A 19,634-nucleotide genomic window follows, 5' to 3' on the forward strand; every position below is an offset into this window, starting at 1 on the left:
TTGGCCGCCTCAACAATAGAGGCACGGAACACGGTCCACTCGGGCTCAATGTCCCCCGCCTCCCCCGGAACATGGGAAAAGCTCTGTCGGAGGTGGGAGTTGAAACTCCTTCTGACAGGGGATTCCGCCAGACGCTCCCAAAAAACCCTCACTATACGTTTGGGTCTGCCAGGACGGACCGGCATCTTCCCCCACCATCGGAGCCTACTCACCACCAGGTGGTGATCAGTTGACAGCTCCGCCCCTCTCTTCACCCGAGTGTCCAGAACATGCGGCCGCAAATCCGATGATACAACAACAAAGTCGATCATCGAACTGCGACCTAGGGTGTCCTGGTGCCAAGTGCACATATGGACACCCTTATGTTTGAACAAGGTGTTCGTTATGGACAATCCGTGACGAGCACAGAAGTCCAATAACAAAACACCACTCGGGTTCAGATCGGGGGGGCCGTTCCTCCCAATCACGCCCCTCCAGGTCTCACTGTCATTGCCCACGTGAGCATTGAAGTCCCCCAGCAGAACAAGGGAGTCCCCAGCAGGAGTACTCTCCAGCACACCCTCCAAGGACTCCAAAAAGGGTGGGTATGCTGAGCTGCTGTTTGGTGCATATGCACAAACAACAGTCAGGACCCGTCCCCCCACCCGCAGGCGGAGGGAGGCAACCCTCTCGTCTACCGGTGTGAACCCCAATGTACAGGCACTGAGCCGGGGGGCAATGAGTATGCCCACACCTGCTCTGCGCCTCTCACCGTGAGCAACTCCAGAGTGGAAGAGAGTCCAACCCCTCTCGAGAGAACTGGTACCAGAACCCAGGCTGTGTGTGGAGGCAAGTCCGACTATATCCAGTCGGAACTTCTCTGCCTCACACACCAGCTCGGGCTCCTTCCCTGCCAGAGAGGTGACATTCCATGTATCGCATCTAAATAGCTGTAATTACTTGGGTCCGTACTTAGTTCATTCCATTGAACTCTACTGCTTGGTGGAAACCTGGCTTCAGCGTGAGAGAAATGAGTGACAGATCTGATGACTTGTGAGTGTTTTCTTTCATCACCTGTAGGATTTAGAAAGCTGCCGCCTGCGTCTGGATCCTGAGCTAGGCCGACATCGCTACGAGAGGAAGATCAGCTTCGCGGGCATACTCGACGACGAAGACGGGCATGATTCGCTTAACAGTAGCAGCCACACGCTGAAGTCAGACACCATGTGTGACGACAAAAAGGCTCAGGAGGCCACAGGTGAGCCGTTGATGGATGGCTTCATTGCTCGGGTTCCTTTTTTAGCCTTTGCTCAATTAGCCTTTCGCGACATCTCTCCAGTGCCCATGCGAAAGATTCGTATCGGTGGCTCGCGACTGCTTCAGATCAAAGGAGCACGCAGTTTCCGTGTGAAAAAGGGGGGCTCTTTGTCTTCCATACGGAGGGCAGGCAGCCTGAAGAGCACCAAACTGTCTCGACAGGATTCAGAGTCAGAGAATGAGGAAGGGATACTTTCTCAAACAAACAGCCGAGATACTGTCACAGACATCGGTAAGTCAAATGCCAAGCGTCATCAACCTGTTTTTAAATGACTGAATCATTGGGACCCTTCGGCATATGCTTTGGATTTATAGCAGCAACGACCATCACAGAAGACGGCTCACCTGTTTATTCATATCACATGTTTGTAGCAATGGATGTCAATCAATTCCCCGGTGGGATACAACATAGTATTTTCTGGCCAAATATCTCTAGTTACTGTATACAGTATTTCCTTTGATTGCCTCATGCAGGTAGTCCCTGCAGTACCAGTGAACCGAGCATTGAACCGGAAGGCCAAAGCTCAACTGGAGCAGAGGACAACTACCACCGCAACATGTCTTGGCTTCATGTATGTCGACAAGAATGAGTAGATACTGTATATCGTTCGCTGTGGAAGTATTTGGACAGTGACAGAATTGGCTTTCCACATTTGTCCGCAAGCCAACACGAGTGTTCCCTCTCAATGTGTCGCAGATTATGATCCTCCTCTGCAACCAGCAGAGTTTCATCTGCACTCACATTGACTTCTGCCACCCGCGCTGCTACCAGCACCACAACCGCTCCTGTGCCCGCCTGGTCCGCGCCATCAAGCTTGTCTACGGCGAGACGGTGGACAGCCTAAGAGAGGACAGCGTCGCCGCCGCCACCACCAGTATCATCAGTGCTCGTGCCCAGAAGAACAAGGAGGTGAATTTCATAACCCCATCATCACGACGTGATTCTTGTTTGCCTTTCTGAGAGTCTGTTTGGCCTCAGTGTTCTGACAAATCATGTCTGAGGACGCCGTCCATGAAGCGGAGGCCCACTGACAGCAACACGGAAGGAAAGAAAGACACCGGAATGTTAAAGTACATCAGAAACCAGGTGTGTCGTTTGGCTTCGTACTGTTTGCACCAGTGGAGGGTCCGACAGTAACAAAGTACAAATACTTTGTGCATGTACCTAAGTCGATCTTAGGTACATGCACAAAGTAACTACTTGAGTAGTTACTCAGCAAAATGCATGTTGGACCTGTGTCCGTTGCAGGTGATGAGCTTGTCTCCGGCTCCCTTGTCACTGCTCATCAAAGCTGCTCCCATCTTGACTGATGACATGTATGGAGACATTCAGCCGGCAGCCTGGGAGCTTCTGCTCAGCGTGGATGAACACATGGCAGCAGCTGCTGGTGAAAGCTTTGTACTTGCAGCTCATTCCAAAGTTACAGGACAGTTGAGGCACCATCTTTTTTCTTCAAATGGAACATTTATTTACATTTTTGGTTATGTCCCCCCCCCCCCCAAAAAAACAGGTCTTGTTAAAAATTGCTATAATTTTGTTCTACTCGCTGAACCAACGGTACAGTTTTCGTGAGGTATTTTATTTGTCATAGCTTATACATTGCTGTGTTTGGCACAACGCTGCGACGTATACTCAGGACAACTCAACATTTAAAATTGTTTTAAATAATGAATAAACCTATAAACCTAACCCTTAACAATTAAATTGTAGTATGACTCTAACTGCTTGATTTTTAAATCAATGCTCATGTTAATAGTATGTGCTCAAGAGTACCGGTACATGAGAATATCAGCTGTTTTAGCTGCACGCATCAAGAACATTTTTTTTTTCCTCAGGATGACCATGATTGACACAAGACAGAAACTGTCCTTCCATTTTTGGAATAACGCTACAGCTAGATTTTCACCTCACTACAGTGCCATAATATTCTTCTCCGGTCCTCTTGTTTGCCCCCAGCCGCCATGTTCCTCCTGTGCGCAGTGAAGGTCCCCGATGCCGTGACTGAGATGATGATGGCTGAGTTCCAGCACCATGAGGCCTGCCAGCGCATCAACTCTATTCTCAAGTTTTACACGCTTTGGCGTTTCCGTTACCAGGTGTGGCCTCGCATGGAGGAAGGAGCCCAGCAGATCTTCAAAGTATGCATTATTGTTACAGATGTAAAAAGGCCAGTGTGCAATTCAAGCCACTTTTGAGTGTGAGAATGTGTGTCACTTCATTTACCGGTACTTGTTTTAGATTCCTCCACCCAGCATAAACTTCACCCTGCCGTCTCCAATACTGGGCATGCCCTGTGTCCCCATTTTCGACCCCCCATGGGTTCCCCAGAACACCGGAAGCGTCCAAGACCCAATCAATGAGGACCAGTCTGTGAGTGCTTGCATACTGTATTTGTTTTGTTTTGTCATCAGAAGACTGATAGGAATTCTTTCTATGCCGGATTGAATAATTCAGGTGTTAGGTGAAACATGTTTGTCTTCTTTGCTAATTTCAAGGTGAAGATGAAAATGTTGTAAAAGCAATCACTCTTCTACAGATTTGCCAAAATGACTACTGTGAAAAATGCTTGTTGTGTTTACCATAGATCACAAATTCCCCCGAAACATGGTATAATAAGAGTTGCAAACCATTTGGAAGTAATTTAAGGGTGTTGACATGTCAAAAAAAATTCTGGATAAAGAACAGTTTCTTCACAAAAAGAAAAAAAAACACGGCAGATGATGGCCATCATTTTGTTTTTCTTTAAATTCTAAAAAAAAAAAACACTGCACAAAATGTCACTTCGACTTTTCTCTTTTTTCTGTTAGTTATTTTTGCATGATTATTTTAAGTGTTACAGATTTTGATGAAGAACTTCCTCTATCATTTTATCTGTCTTTGTTTTTAGTTTCCCGCATTAATTCAGTCAGTCCATGCCATAGTAAGTTTTCTGTCCAAATCTTTTGTGCTGATGCATCTTTTTTACCTCAAAGTCGTAAATGTGCGGAAATATAAATTTTCTAGATTTTTTTTTTCTTTCAGTGGATTGGGTCAACTGCATTTTTTTCAGAGGTTTCCAAGAGGGGGGCAGTTGCATCTTGATCAGAATCGAGGACTCTTTAGGAAAACAACAGCATGCATCAGACATTGTGTGTTGTGTTGTGTGTGCATGGTCATGATGAGGCAGACTTCGCCATGTATGTTCTCACGTATGTGTACGCGCACGTGTGCCAATGCCATGATATGCAGCAAGTTTTCTATTTCTGCCCGGGATCCCCACAGAACGCTATTGAGCCAATGGAGGGATACTGTATGCTTGTAGCAAATCCAATTCACCCCATCCTGATCGTCACCCCCCCCACAGAAATCCTTCTCCGCACGGGCAGTGTCGCGCTCTCACCAGAGAGCCGAGCACATCCTGAAGAACCTGCAGCAGGAGGAGGAGAAACGACGCCTGGGCCGTGAGGCCAGCATCATCACTGCCATCCCTGTGGCACAGGAGGCATGCTATGAACCCACGTGCAGCCCTCCGTCTGAGCAAGAGGAAGAAGGTGGGGCATGTGGTGGACATACTTGCAGCACTGCAAGATTTATGCGTTACGGTTTTTTTTCTTTCCTCACTCCTCACCTGTCCATGTTTGACTTTGATGCTGCCAGCAGAAGAAGTGGTGAACCTGGCGTCTCGGCGTCTGTCTGTTAGTCCGTCCTGCGCCTCCAGTAACTCCCACAGGAATTACTCTTTCCGCCGAGGCTCTGTGTGGTCAGTTCGCTCATTAGCTAGTGCTGAAGGTACGGCACACTTTCAAAGTGCAGTTTGTTTTGGAAGGCCGGTCTGAGCATGTTTCTGATATTGGCACAACGGTCGACATACCGCTATATAGTATATATCTTGCATTAGAAAAATTCTCATTGCACACAACCAAACAAAAATGTCACCAAAGATTTTGAGTCTCCGTTTTCCCACAGGTTTACTACGTGTAAAATCAAGGCCTTTTGAACTCAAATGTTTAATTTTGTTTTATGAATGGCAACAGGTGATTACTTATTTAATTTTACTTCCTGCCATCAAATGGTAGAGTATTTAATTGTTCGACCTGACAAAGATATATAATGAACACTACGCATTGTAGTAAATACATAATTCAATTCAGCAAGAATAGTCAAAGTGGATCATTTCCACAGTGGGCTCCACCTCACACTTCTGAGGTTTGTGTTACAGTGTGAAGTAGGAATATTCTCCCGCTGCTTGCATGGGTTTTCTCCACATACTCCAGCTCCCTCCCGCATACTAAAAACATTTATATTAGATTCACTGAAGACTCCAAAGTAGAGATGTCAAACTCTTTGGTCAAAAATTCTAAACATTTCTGTGTGATTAGTTTGAGTGAGTAAAATCATCAGCACGAGTGGACTGTAACAGCAAAATGTGAATAGCAAAAATGCAGTCCACCGATGTCATCCCGCCCTCAATGCCTCTTGCCGATATGAAATTGTTTACTGCACATGATCTGCTGTCATGCTTGAATCCAAACTGAGACCGTCTAAAATCAGTCTACTTTGTCTACTGTACATTCCCAGATGAAGAGAACACGACAGAGCACACGCCCACACACCACATGTTGCAGCCGCCACAAGCAGTCTTCCCGGCATGCATCTGTGCTGCCGTGCTCCCCATCGTGCACCTCATGGAGGACGGCCAAGTTCGAGAGGACGGCGTCGCTGGTGAGCCTCCTTTTTTGTAACAACCCAACACAAAAACAAAAGATTTCTCTTTTAACAATACTGAAAACGCATTGGGAGAAAATCTGCGAAGATGCAATTCCGTGCGTGCCGAACAGAAAGTATGCAAGTGTATCCACATTTCCATGGATCTTTGTATCCTCAGTGAGTGCAGTGGCCCAGCAAATCTTGTGGAACTGCCTGATTGAGGATCCTGCCCTTGTCCTGCGCCATTTCCTCGAGAAACTCACTGTGAGCAACCGGCAGGTATGGCAGCAGCCTCACAGTCAAATCCCCTCAAGTGTGACAGCTGTCGCGGATGACCGCACTTTTCCTTTCGCCAGGATGATTTGATGTACATGTTGAGGAAGCTACTACTTAATATCGGAGACCTTCCGGCGCAGACTTCCCACATCCTTTTCAACTACTTGGTGAGTGTGTGAACACGATTAGCATTGATCTTGGACTTTTCTCCAGCTGAGTCCTTTCCTCCCAGGTGGGCCTGATCATGTATTTTGTGCGGACCCCGTGCGAGTGGGGGATGGATGCTATCTCAGCGACGCTCACCTTCTTGTGGGAGGTGGTGGGCTATGTGGAAGGCCTTTTCTTCAAAGACCTGAAGCAGACCATGAAGAAAGAGCAGTGTGAGGTCAAGCTGTTGGTCACGGCGTCCATGCCAGGTGAGATGGCGGGAAAGGCCGCCGTGCCATTAAAGGCGTCATCTCGGCCTACTTTGAGCACAAAGTTTGTACCGCTGGTGGTGATCAACTCCCCGCTCCCTGGTTGTACTTGAACAATCACTGAAATTAAGCAGTTCAGTGCTATTCCGCTTTTAAATACAATGCAATTGCATTCAACCTTGTAGCCCAAAACCTGAGTTACGGTAAGTCCCCGGATTACTTATAGTAATAAATATATTTTCATGAAATCATTGTTTATATAGAGGGGTTTTTTTTTGCAATGTTAATGTGGAAAGGGTGCATCATGTTACATTGGCCTACAATGATAACGCGGTAAATGGTTTTTTTTGGAGATAAAGCCTCTGTCATTTTTTATGCACGTTTCGGGGTACCTACTCTTCTGTATTTTAATGTTGGACAGGATGATGGTGCTTTGAGATTTGCTCTCGTTATTTCTGGGGGGAGAACCACCTTAGACCGTGGATCTGGCTTTGAGAGAGATGACCTCTTCATCTTTTTGGTGCAGGAACCAAGACCCTGGTGGTGCATGGGCAGAACGAGTGTGACATCCCAACACAGCTGCCGGTCCATGAAGACACACAGTTTGAAGCTTTGCTCAAGGTATCAACTCGAACCCGAGCTGCCAGATAATCCGCACTTTCTGAAAGACATTCATTCTCCTCTTTCCTCCAAGGAATGTTTGGAGTTTTTCAACATTCCAGAGGCCAGATCGTCTCATTACTTCCTAATGGACAAACGGTGGAACCTCATCCATTATTCCAAGGTACCAGAGAAACGCCATGGCAACTGTTTGGAAGCTAATCATTTTTGAATTGTAATCAATTTCATTTTGCTAATATATAAACGTGACCTCTTCCAGACATATGTGAGAGACATTTACCCCTTTCGGAGGTCAGTCTCTCCGCAGCTCAACCTAGTCCACATGCTGCCTGAGAAAGGACAGGAGCTGATCCAGAAACAGGTCCAGTGGGCCTTCTGGGAATTGACATCATTGTGAAGAGTGTTCCCTCTGGTTTCCTCTTCTTCTTTACGTTCTCCATTGACTTTGTTTCAGGTGTTTTCCCGCAAACTGGAGGAGGTCGGTCGTGTTCTCTTCCTCATCTCCCTCACTCAGCACCTGCCCGCTGTGCACAAGCAGTCCCATGTCTCACTGCTCCAGGAAGACCTGCTCCGCCTGCCATCCTTCCCGAGGACCGCCATTGATGCGGAGTTCTCTCTGTTTAATGAGCCACAGGGTATGTCTAATTGCTGCCATGACATTATTTTAATTCCCTAAAGCAGTGGTACGCACACATTTTCAAACAACCGACAAAAACAAAAAAACCCTCTCCAAGAGGAACACGAAAATAGAGGACTGACCAAGATTTGATAATATTGTATTGGGGCCGCTGTAACAAGCAGCTTGAACATTACACTGCACTTGCAAATGGTTTGTACTTAAAAGGTGTCCGGGATTCTGAGCAGAGCAAAAACAAAGCAAAGACTGTCCATAACTTCCGCTATTAATCCAGGCTAATATAGTTCCTCCCCAAACTACAAAGATCGTCGTGTACATAAATGAATCACATCAACATACCTTCTTGAAACCAACTACAACTTTCATATTCAGCCAGGGCTTTGGTGCCTTCTTGTGGCATCTTAGAGAAAGAACATAAAAAATGAAAGTAGTTGAGTCTTTTTTTTTTTTCCCTTGTCCACGGATAGGAGGGTGTTTCTAACATCTGCCAATTTGTCCACCAGGTAAAGAGCTATTCGGATTGGACACCCTTCACAAGGTGCTGTGGATCAAGCTCCTTGAAGAGATGTTTCTGGGAATGCCAAGCGAGTATCCATGGGGAGATGAGATGATGCTGTTCCTCAGCGTTTTTAATGGGGCATTGCTACTGCACCCAGAAGACAGCGCCCTCCTCAGGCAGCACACGGCAACCGCCATCAACACCGCGGTGCACTTCAATCACTTGTTCTCGCTCAGCGGCTATCAGTGGATCCTGCCAACCATGCTACAGGTATGTGAGTGTAAAGAGTGATTGCCCCTGGAACCGAAATCCAAGAACAATACTGCACAGAATAGAAATGTCTGGCAATCTGGTAATACGAAAAGGTACTATTAAAACTCATAGATACACACACAAAAGCGAAAAATGGCATTATTGCCTAGGACCAAGAGCTGTTTTGTTTTAGAATGTAACTCTTTTTAACATGATTTGCTTTTTCTTTGATTCCATTTCGATACTATGTAATCTGGACATTGAAAGTGAGGGCTTGCCCTTCATGATCTTTTCAAAATTGCAATAAAACCTTGAAATGAATTGAAATTGCTTTTCATTGGGCAGGTTTATGCAGACTATGAGGGCAACCCTTTATTGAGGCAGGGAATCGAGTTCTGCTGCCGCCAATTCTACATCCTCCACCGCAAGCCCTTCATCCTCCAGTTGTTTGCCAGTGTGGCTCCACTGCTTGAATTCACAGTAAGAGCACTGGCTGCAGCTTTCCAACTGCAAATGTTTCAGCACACTTGTAAATGCAGTAATCTCTCGCTATAACCCGGTTGGTTCATCTTTCACTGATTATTTTGGGAGGGTGCATTTTTTTTTTAAGCAATGCATTGTGTTCCGCACCCTGATTGGCTGAGCAACTGTCAAATAATGTGCCTCATTGCTGTAGAGCTCACCAAATTTTCTCCATAAGGAAACCCACAATGTCGACAAAACATTCTGTACGGTATTTCTAAAAACTGTCAGTTGTTTGTAAGAAATAAACGAGGGATTACTGTACTGCATATCTTATGAAAACTTTCCTGACTCCAGACGAGCACCAGTAGTGGCCTTTCCAAGGGAGTGTCAGCTCAATGTCTGTTCGACCTTTTGGTGTCTCTGGAAGGCGAGACTCAGGATGCCCTGGATACATTAGAGTTGGTCAAGGCTGAGAAACCGTTGCGCTCTCTGGGTAAACTCTGACACTATTGGATGGATGGGTGGATGGATAGATAAGGATGCTAGTTCTAAAACTTTATGTTGATGATATTATGATTTGAACGGGGTGCAAATTGATGGGTATGACTATTGCCGGTATTGTAAACTATTGTATATTTTTTTTTCTTGCAGATTTCTGCTATGGCAATGAGGACTTGGCCTTTTCTATTAGCGAAGCCATCAAGCTGTGCGTTACCGTGGTAGCCTATGCGCCTGAATCCTTCAGAAGGTAAATAATTGTGCCCTATTGAACGTCACACTTGTTTATATAAGTTGTTCTCTGACTGACATGTGTAATCTTTGGTCAGTCTCCAAATGTTAATGGTACTGGAGGCCCTGGTTCCGTGTTACCTCCAGAAGCTAAAGAGCAACACAATGACCATGGAGTCTGCATCGGCAGCCAGGGATGAAATCGCAGCTATTGCCGCTCTGGCCACATCCCTGCAGGCGCTGCTCTACAGCTCAGAGGCCCTTACAAGGTTGTCACCCTAATGTCTTGACTCAACTTGACTGTTGTGATTTTTGCCACAGTGACTTGGAACTCGCTTGAAACCTTAACGTTTAAAAGTTTAGAGTTATGAATTCTATGACTTCTTCCCATCTCTGCTTAACAGTACATGTGTTCGCAGGCCCATGACTGCACCTCAGGTGTCCCGCTGTGATCAAGGCCATAAAGGAGGGACCACTGCCAACCATACCATGTCAGGAGGAGTCAACACGAGGTATGATGCTGCTGATGAGTGGTAGCTCGACTTTTAGTGAGCCAATCAACGAGTTTTTCGAGATATAAGGCGACGCTCAATCGATTGTTTTGCTTTGTGTTGCGCTAGATGGTGGCAACGACCTTGAAATCTTTGACGACCTTGAGTTTATCCCAGCTGTCTTCGGGCATTGTTTCTTTATGTTCTATTTTATTTTTGTTATTACTGAATGTCGTTATAAAGTGCAATGAAATACAGTGTTCTTTTCCATTATAAAAAAACACTTGAGTGACCAAAAGTTTTTTTTTGTTTTCTTTTTTGTGGTGCTGTAACTAGTTCATGTCACTGTAACTTTTAACGAGGTCTGAATGTGCTTTGACATGTGTCGCACAGGGACAATCTCCACCTTCTGGAAGAGGGCCAGGGCATGCCACGGGAGGAGCTGGACGAGCGCATCGCAAGGGAGGAGTTCCGCCGACCTCGAGAGTCCCTGCTAAACATCTGCACAGAATTCTACAAGCACTGCGGGCCACGTCTGAAGATCCTACAGAATGTTGCTGGCGAGCCACGGGTGACGGCGCTGGAGCTGCTTGATATCAAATCCCATATGAGGTGACGAGGACCCCCACACTATCTAACTTGAACTATTTTACATTATTAGGAGAAACTGACATCAGTATTTAGTCAAACCGAAAGAGTGTGATTGTATGCTGTGTGTGATTGGTGCTCTCTGCTTCTGGAGCTGTAACCGTACACCTTCACGTTTGTCTGCTTTTGGAGATAAAGTGACCCGTTAGACGAGCAGGTTGTAAGAAGAGGTTTTTTTTTGTGCCTTTTCCAGTGCACGTCCAGAGAGCTGAGTGGCATTGCTATTTTAATGTGTTGCGTGCGTGCGTGCGTGCGTGCGTGTGTGTGTGTGTGTGTTTTAAGTCCTCCTGCTGTTTCCAATGTATGGCCACTAACATTAGCATTAGCATCACCCAAGTTTTAGTAGTCCCTTAGAAGGAATTTGTCTTTGACACCGTTTCTTGCTCATGTGGGGTTCAGTTGGTTTTCTTGATGTACTGTATGAGAAGTATGGTCATTTACCTCTTCAATGTGTGAGTGCCCCAAGGTAATTTCCGTTGTGAATTGGCACTATAATAACGCAAACTTGTGTGCTTGTTTGCATCCTTCCCAGGCTGGCTGAGATCGCACACGCCCTACTGAAACTAGCGCCATACGACACCCTGACCATGGAGAGCCGTGGCCTGCGCCGCTACATCATGGAGATGCTGCCCATCACCGACTGGTCTTCTGAAGCCGTGCGTCCCGCTCTCATTCTTATCCTCAAGAGGCTCGACCGCATGTTCAACAAGATCCACAAAATGCCCACGCTCAGGTGCGCTCGCCCACAGGCATTATGCACCAGGTCTGTTCAATCCCACTTTAACTTTTTCTGTCTCCACGTGAGTGTATCGTGCTGTGCCAGTGCCGTGGTGTGTACAGTAAATATGCGGCTTCTTGGCACTGCCCTGTCGCAATGCCTCCGTATGTGTTGCTGTGTTGTGTTTTTGTGCAGCCACATGTGGGTAGCCAGCAGGGTCAAGTCTTCTGCCATGAAACAAATTAGATTTTATTGCATTTTAGCCCAAAAAAGGCAAGCGTGTAGACCAGATTACCATTTATGATGTGCAAAGGTACACTACATGGGCTAAATTGGGGGTGGCTAACTTGGCACACATCAGGAGCTCCCCAAAAACCTGCCCATCTCCTCGCAAGAGCTACATAAAAGCTTTTTTAATATTTTGGTCACCTGATTTACTACCATGATGAGTTCCACCATTTACAATTCCTTTCAGTAGTATGCATTGCTGATTGGTTTGTACGCTATGTCCCATCATAGCTTGACGTGGCTAATTATTCTTTTCTTTCCTCTATTCAACAGTTTTCTCGCCGTTATTTTCAGGTTCAGATTAACTTCAATTGCAGTCACTCAAAGTAACCTTGGCAACACAGCCATGTTTTTGCTTTCACTAAGTGAAATCTTCAGTTACGCTGCTAGTTTACATTTGAAGCATTAAAATGTGATGGGGATCTGCATTTCCCACAGTAGTGCCAGCGGGCTGTTAGTGGCTATCTCCAGCAAACTGGCTAACCGACAAAAAATGACTGTGCTTGCTGTGTGGGCTCTCTACTAATATGCCTGAAAGCTCAGTCCGCCTATACATCCATCCATTACTTTCAGAAAAAGTATCATCCAAGTAGCCTCGGCCTTTATGCATGATAATTTGTGCAGAATCAATTAAAACAATTGAGTATAATGATTTATACAACAAACATTCAAACAAATTCATCTAAAAAAGGTGGGGATTATACCTGTATGTAATCCCAACAAAAGCACTTCTGATGTTTTGGTCCAGTACAGTGGTTCTTAACCTTTTTAAAGGTACTGAACCCAAGCAATTAATATGAACCCAAGCAATTAATATGCACATTCATGGAACCCTTCATGAGTGAAAAAATATATATTTATTTAACAAATACAAAATAATTTTTAAAAAACGTTTTTTTAAAACAGGAAAAAAAACGTCAAGAGATAAGTATGCCCTTTTTTTTTTTTTTTAATTGCACGACGTACTATCACAACAGTCACACCACTAAGCGAACTAAATTTCCCACCGCACTGATTGGACAAGCAATGTCATGTGATCATCTGCAGCCAGTGATGGCCAAGCGGGCGTGTCATAACTAATTAACATGTTGAGTCGCGTGTGTCTTACCCTCCACGGCAGAGGCTCCGTCGAATCCCTGAGACCGACTCACCGAACCCCCGGGGTTCGATTGAACCCAGGTTAAGAACCGCTGGTCCGGTAGTTCAAATCTGTGACATAAATTGGCAGCGGCACAAGCACACAGATAAAAGTGCAGTTCCATGACTGAGACTAGACTCAGATGTTGTGTGCATCACATCAGGGCCCGTTGCTGCACTGTTTGCTACACTTGTGAGCTTTTCAGTCTTGGCCGCCAATGTGAGTTGGACTGATTATGGAAGGGGATTATGGAAAACAACATCTTTCAGCATTCGTGTGGCGTGACTGTGTGTGTGTGTGTGTGTGTGTGTGTGTGTGTGTGTGTGTGTGTGTGTGTGCGTGTGTGTGTGTGTGTGTGTGTGTGTGTGTGTGTGTGTGTGTGTGTGTGTGTGTGTGTGTGTGTGCTTGCGTGTGCGTGTGCGTACGTGCGTTTGTGTGGGGCAACCTATGCTGCTTGCTTCTGTGGTTTCCAGGAGACAGGTGGAGTGGGAAGCAGCCAGCAACCTGATTGAAGGCATCTGTCTGACTCTCCAGCGGCAGCCAATCATCTCTTTCCTCCCTCACCTTCGTTCGCTCATCAACGTCTGTGTCAATCTGGTATGGAAATCACAAGGAGGCTCTTGACACCGTCGTCGTTTGCTTCTAAGAAATGGAGTCAATAGGGCATTAGATCTGGCTCGAAGGGTGACTTTGAAAGAGACAAGTTATTGTCTCAACCATTTCTAAATGTCTTTCTATAGGCTGACACCACGTACTTACAGTATCTGTACTTTGTATGTTTAACTTTTACTACGTTTACACGGCAGTTGATCACTTACTTTTTTAGGTTTTGTAGGTCTTTTTTTTGACATTGCAAGACTATAATTTTCACTTCTGAATACCTGTGACTTCCACTTTTGTTCCTTAATATACAATCACTGATCAGCGAGGGAGCGGGGGAAAAGAATGCAACATATTGTTATTTATATTACCGGTAATTGTGTTATGATTTGACTGGTCCGTCACCCTGTTTTTCGGAGCGTATCTCGAGCAAGAATGTGCGGACCTAATAAAACCCCGATTTGAGTGTGTGTCGTTTGCAAGAAACCACGTGATCCATGACAAACAGCTTCTTGACCACTGAATTGCACCATGGAGCAAATGAAGCTTTGAACCATGTGCAAACTAATTGGTAGGAAAGCTTCAGTGTTTCATGAAGCTTCATTTCGTCATCGTAAATGTCACATCTGTTTGCTTGTTTTGCGTTCAGGTGATGGGGGTGGTGGGCCCATCCAGCGTTGCAGACGGCTTACCTCTGCTCCACCTCAGCCCTTACCTGTCCCCACCGCTCCCTTTCAGTACAGCTGTGGTGCGGTTGGTCGCCTTACAAATCCAGGTTGGGTTCTTCAGACCACGCAGGAAATTGATTTATTGTCAAAGCGCCGGGAGAACTAGCGACAGACTGGTCTTATAAGCACCCAAAAGACTTTCGGAGACTATGTCGTCTATGGGTTCCAATCTACCCGGTTGTCTTTTTCCTTTCAACACACCAGATTTGAAGTCATGGAGTTGATGTGTTGTTGTTCTTCAATCGCGACAGTGAACTCAAAGTCTTCATTGCAACATACAATTCAAATTAAAGCCTCACTCTTCTCAATTGTTGGATGTTTGGAGGAGTGCGTAGTTCTGATTCATGTGGCTTCAAACTAGAGATGTCAGGATTTTTCTTGTGTTTGTTAAAATATTTTATTTCGAACAGGCTTTGAAGGAAGACTTCCCCCTCAGCCACGTGATCTCCCCTTTCACCAATCAGGAGAGGCGAGAAGGGATGCTACTGAACTTGCTAATCCCCTTTGTGCTAACTGTTGGGTCTGGAAGCAAAGGTATAAGCTTACACATATTTCATTAGGTTGTTGTTTTTTTCTTTATTAGTCTCTTAATTTCTATAAGAACAAAAAAAATACTGAGTCTTTACTTGCAGTATATAAATGTGTTCCTCATAGACAGCCCCCGCCTTGAGCAGCCGGAAATATTCCTGCTGCTGCAGACGGTCATCAACATTCTGTTGCCGCCACGCATCATCTCCACGTCCCGCACCAAGAACTTCATGCTGGACGCTTCGCCAGCTCACTGCTCCACCCCCGGTGACACGGGGAAGGACCTGCGCAGAGAGGGTTTGGCCGAGTCCACCAGCCAAGCGGCATATCTGGGTACTATCTGATACTGTCGTCCAGGGGGTTCTTAAGATTTTCCAGAGGGGATATTTTTATAGGGACCTCCAATAATCCTAATGGCAATTAAAAGTCATCGGAATTGAAAAAAAAGTTACGTTTTCAAGGGGGAAAAAAGTCAGAAAGTTATAATGACAAATATTCTTATTTTCAAGAGAAAAAGTCCTTCCAAAAATGTGTTGTGATGGTATTAAAAATTTGTTTACGGAGGGGGGGAAAGTCATCTGTTAACTTGTGAATTTCCAGAGTATGCCTTTATTCTCATCATGTTATGCCTTTAATTTTGGAAAAGACCTTGCTTTTGGACTTTAACCCTTGTTATTCTCAACAAAAAAAAAAAAAACAGTATTCGTGCCGTTGTATCACATTTATGTGACAATATGTTACTGTAATACCCGAACAGCTCTGAAAGTGGTGTTGGTGTGCTTCGAGCGCTCCCTGGGGAACCAGTGGTATCGCCTGAGTCTGCAGGTGAAAGAAATGGCTCTCAGGAAGGTGGGTGGTCTTGCCTTCTGGGACTTCATTGACTTCATTGTGCGAGCCCGCATCCCCATCTTTGTCCTGTTGAGGCCCTTCATACAGTGCAAGGTGAAGCACCAGTGCCAGACTTCCTTCATTTGTTTCGAGCGCTCTCATGTGCTCACCGTCTTTCATCCCTTTGCCAAGTTATTGATACAGCCAGCTGACTCTCAGGACGAGATCACAGCACGTCACCATATCGCCGACCAGCTTGAGCGCCGCTTCATCCCGCGACCTCTGTGCAAGAGCTCACTGTTTGCCGAATTCAACAATGAACTCAAGATCCTCAAGGAGGCTGTCCACAGCGGCTCTGGTCAGCGTCCCTCACCGCAACAGTTTTCTGCGTATCCTCTGAGCACGTTCTGAACAATGCGGTTTCCCTGTAGCGTACCAAGGCAAGACATCCATCAGCACAGTGGGCACCTCCACGTCGGCCTACCGCCTGAGTTTGGCCACAATGTCGCGCTCCAACACAGGCACTGGCACTGTTTGGGAACAGGACAGCCAGCCATCCCGCCAACCTTCCCAGGACACGCTCAGTCGCACTGATGAGGACGATGAAGAGAGTCAGCGACATTTTGCGTCGCATTGTCCTTTCACTTGTCTTACGACATGTTTGTATGACGTGACCTCTGGTGCTCTCTCCTTGCAGACGACTCTATCAGTATTCCCAGTGTCGTGAGCGAGCATGAGACATTCTTGCCCAGGCTTATATCAGAGCGCCGATTCTCCAGCCATGCCACCAGCTCGGCTACTCTGCAACCACAAGCCCCCCGCAGCACCATGCTGCCCAGTCACAGGTATACAATTTAATATCTGTGGGAGAGGCCAAGTCAGTCACACACTTTCTATTTAACAATATTGTGTTTTCAAAGAAAAAAAAAAGTTAAAACTAGAAGTACTGATTCGACCCCTGATACATACTTAAGTAAAAATAAAGACGTACTATGAAATGTACTTAATTACAAAGCAAAAATATATTTTTTTACTGTCAGTTATATACAAAGGGGGCAACAAAATAGTTCTTTCAGAGGTTTCATGCCCTCTTCCATATATTACTCATGTTGGGTCACCAAAAATATGACAAATATGAAACATAATTTTTTTAAATTAAATATTTATTTTTTTAAGAATACATCGCACTATTTTTTTCACTAGACAGGGATTTATTGAACAGCAGAATCTGGTCATTTTTAGGTTGACTCATTACAATACCTATGCCACAAATCATCCTTTTAGCCATCAACATCAAACAATTCTCTATAATACGGCCATTGATGGGGAATAATTGATATATTGCCTGATTGATTGAATAATGGATTGATTTGAATCTGGTTCAGTCGTATCCGCTCCCTGGTTCAGGTTGCTCCATTTTTGCTTTGGATGCCCATGATGTCAATCCAGATCTCACTCGCAGTTGACTTAACCTCGATTGACTTCTTTTTTGGGTTATGTTGTCGTCATCTGATGGTGGAAAAAAAAAAAGTTTCACCAAAACATTTTCACCAAGGAGTAGAAAGGACGGCGATCGGTTTACAGAAGTAAAAAGTCGTGTGAAAAATAAATGTTCCAGGAAAGTACAGATTGCTTAAACAATATCAAGTCTTTGGACATGGGTACCCCACGAGGGTTGGGCATCGTTGGAATTTAGACAATTCCAATTCCGGTTCCTCGATTCCGAATGATTCTCAATTTCGATTTGTTTTAAAAATAAATAAATACATAAATACATAAATAAAAGCCTGATTTAAATGAGGGCACTAACCAGTTAATTTGGGGAGATGAAATCATTTTGACCTTGTCTTGTTTTTTTACATTTTATGAGCTTTTTACAGTTGATGGAATTCACTCGGAATTTCTCAAAGGCCTATTTTTAACCAGTATGTTAATATCGACCCTGTGAAATTGAACTGTTCACAATAGGGCTTTATTTTTTACAGGCTCACGAGAATCCAATATTGCAGCAGGTACTTAAATCATGCAACTGAACACCCATTTATGGGGTAACCTTGTGTTGTTTTTCTATAGACGATCAAAAAAACCTAAGACAACACAAAAAAATGCATTGAGGGACTTGCAATAAAAATGTATCTCATCTAAAAAGTCTTTGAAAACATATGCCATACGTATCTACCTTGTACACGTACCTTGTAAGTGCGGCGAATGTTAAGCTAAATATTAGCTGCCCATTTGCATTTGTTGTTTTAGTTTCATTTTAACAACGTTGCCGAAGAGTTAGTTATTTTGCTGGATTTCTTACCCAATTCTGACCAGCGTGGCACCAGGCTGAGGGGTCGGAGCCGAAGTTCAGAGCTGAAGAAGGGAAAGGTCTCAGACTCCCCACACGCAGTCGACTCTTTTCAGTGAATCTGAAAGTGTTTTAACCTCCTTTGCATGATAGAGTTTTATGACGTGTCGCACTGAGGAGAAGAATGGTCATTTTTGTTCACTTTTGATCCCCGCTGAGCCACTCGTGAGCTTGATGCTTGCACTCATTTCCTGCTTAGTTTGTGTATCGTGTATTAGGTGTGTAATGTTGCGTGCTACATTTCTTGTAGTTATTCTTCGTTCATGTTCGACAGCTTCCGACGCGGCGCGGGCAGCGGAAACGGCCCCACACATGCGCAACGGCACCGACCGACCTTTGCCACCCTCTGGGTCCTTGATGAACTGCCACGCGCCCGCTCTATTTGCCTGGGATGGGGCTGTGCGCCGCACACACCCATGTTCCATTGACCCTTCTTTGTTCACTAGAAATCCAAATTTTGCGTCATTTTAAAACCTGAACGATTCTGGGAGAACCGGAATGTTCCGCTCGGTTATCGATGCCCAACCCTACTTGCCTCCATTGGCTTTGGCGTGTATGACAATGTGTTTTGTATCGACTTGGCAGCTGTTGGTAGGAACGTTTGAAAAGCCGCAGCTCTCCCGAGCCACCAGGAGGTGACGCGAGTGCTGATGGATGTGGACTTAACAGCGTAAATTCCCGCTCTCCCCTCCCCCTCCGCCTCCCGCCCTTTTTACAGTGAACCCAATGTGCTAGATGAGTCCCAGGGCCTTCTGCAGGAGGGTAACCTCTCTAGGTACAGTGCCCCCCCACCCTCTGTCTGTGTGTGTCCAGTGCATCTGTCCAACAGTGGGAGGGGCTTGGCCTCCAGACAGCCCTTCTCTCTTGGCTGCCTCTCCGTTCGATCACTCATCCACATCCAGTCAAGTCACCTCGGCCTGTCCTCCTCCCTCTCCTTAGCTGTCCCTCCCCCCCACCTCTCTCTCTCTCTCTCTCTCTCTCTCCCTCGCTGTGGGTAAAATGTGAGTTTGTCTGTGTGCCCTTCCCCCGAGCTCCGCACTGACCCTCATCTTTTCAGCTCATCAGCTGCGCTATCCTAACTAGGCTTACCCCGCCCAACTAAATACCAACATAACTTTGGGGGTCCTGTGATTCAGGTGTTCAGTTCCTTTTTCTGTTAGACGTGGGTCTTTCTAGCCATCATCGGCGCCATGGTGTGTCACATTGTTTACATGTCTATCAGGCTTCTCGCTGATCAAATTGGCCGTCCAACTGTGGATACCAATCTGTCGGGGCAAGGGGGTGAGCTGCGGTCGCAACCGCCAACGCATGTTGGCCCTTTTCTGTTCGGTAAGAAATTTGATTCGAATATATCCACCAGGTAGAAGTCCAAACACGGTTGCTACTTCAGCCCTCGCCCCCCAGCCCCTCCATCCCCTGTTGTGTATGAATCATAG

At 45.6% G+C, this 19,634-nt stretch overlaps 1 protein-coding gene across 21 annotated transcripts in view; it reads left to right on the plus strand.

The window, feature by feature from the left end:
• The window catches only part of LOC127595812 (protein unc-80 homolog), a 44,105-nt gene that overhangs the window by 20,988 nt on the left and 3,483 nt on the right, over nt 1-19,634 (plus strand). For 12 of the 21 annotated variants that reach the window (XM_052057641.1, XM_052057632.1, XM_052057633.1 and 9 more), the window contains 35 exons: nt 1,060-1,237; nt 1,319-1,528; nt 1,771-1,868; nt 1,994-2,206; nt 2,276-2,383; nt 2,546-2,684; nt 3,254-3,435; nt 3,536-3,667; nt 4,641-4,827; nt 4,934-5,065; nt 5,855-5,998; nt 6,162-6,262; nt 6,340-6,426; nt 6,492-6,675; nt 7,202-7,296; nt 7,370-7,459; nt 7,556-7,657; nt 7,751-7,931; nt 8,437-8,702; nt 9,030-9,164; nt 9,504-9,642; nt 9,801-9,897; nt 9,977-10,147; nt 10,298-10,390; nt 10,763-10,981; nt 11,550-11,780; nt 13,635-13,758; nt 14,411-14,536; nt 14,900-15,023; nt 15,144-15,350; nt 15,775-15,959; nt 16,038-16,203; nt 16,277-16,456; nt 16,543-16,690; nt 18,917-18,973. In XM_052057641.1, coding sequence (XP_051913601.1) covers nt 1,060-1,237; nt 1,319-1,528; nt 1,771-1,868; nt 1,994-2,206; nt 2,276-2,383; nt 2,546-2,684; nt 3,254-3,435; nt 3,536-3,667; nt 4,641-4,827; nt 4,934-5,065; nt 5,855-5,998; nt 6,162-6,262; nt 6,340-6,426; nt 6,492-6,675; nt 7,202-7,296; nt 7,370-7,459; nt 7,556-7,657; nt 7,751-7,931; nt 8,437-8,702; nt 9,030-9,164; nt 9,504-9,642; nt 9,801-9,897; nt 9,977-10,147; nt 10,298-10,390; nt 10,763-10,981; nt 11,550-11,780; nt 13,635-13,758; nt 14,411-14,536; nt 14,900-15,023; nt 15,144-15,350; nt 15,775-15,959; nt 16,038-16,203; nt 16,277-16,456; nt 16,543-16,690; nt 18,917-18,973 — 5,231 coding nt within the window. Of the gene's footprint in view, nt 1-1,059; nt 1,238-1,318; nt 1,529-1,770; nt 1,869-1,993; nt 2,207-2,275; nt 2,384-2,545; nt 2,685-3,253; nt 3,436-3,535; nt 3,668-4,640; nt 4,828-4,933; nt 5,066-5,854; nt 5,999-6,161; nt 6,263-6,339; nt 6,427-6,491; nt 6,676-7,201; nt 7,297-7,369; nt 7,460-7,555; nt 7,658-7,750; nt 7,932-8,436; nt 8,703-9,029; nt 9,165-9,503; nt 9,643-9,800; nt 9,898-9,976; nt 10,148-10,297; nt 10,391-10,762; nt 10,982-11,549; nt 11,781-13,634; nt 13,759-14,410; nt 14,537-14,899; nt 15,024-15,143; nt 15,351-15,774; nt 15,960-16,037; nt 16,204-16,276; nt 16,457-16,542; nt 16,691-16,776; nt 16,796-18,916; nt 18,974-19,634 lie in introns of those variants that run through there. The other 9 variants (XM_052057635.1, XM_052057650.1, XM_052057630.1 and 6 more) reach the window with 6 other exon arrangements.

The sequence above is a fragment of the Hippocampus zosterae genome, chromosome 2, assembly GCF_025434085.1.
Source record: "Hippocampus zosterae strain Florida chromosome 2, ASM2543408v3, whole genome shotgun sequence".
NCBI classification, from domain to species: domain Eukaryota; kingdom Metazoa; phylum Chordata; class Actinopteri; order Syngnathiformes; family Syngnathidae; genus Hippocampus; species Hippocampus zosterae.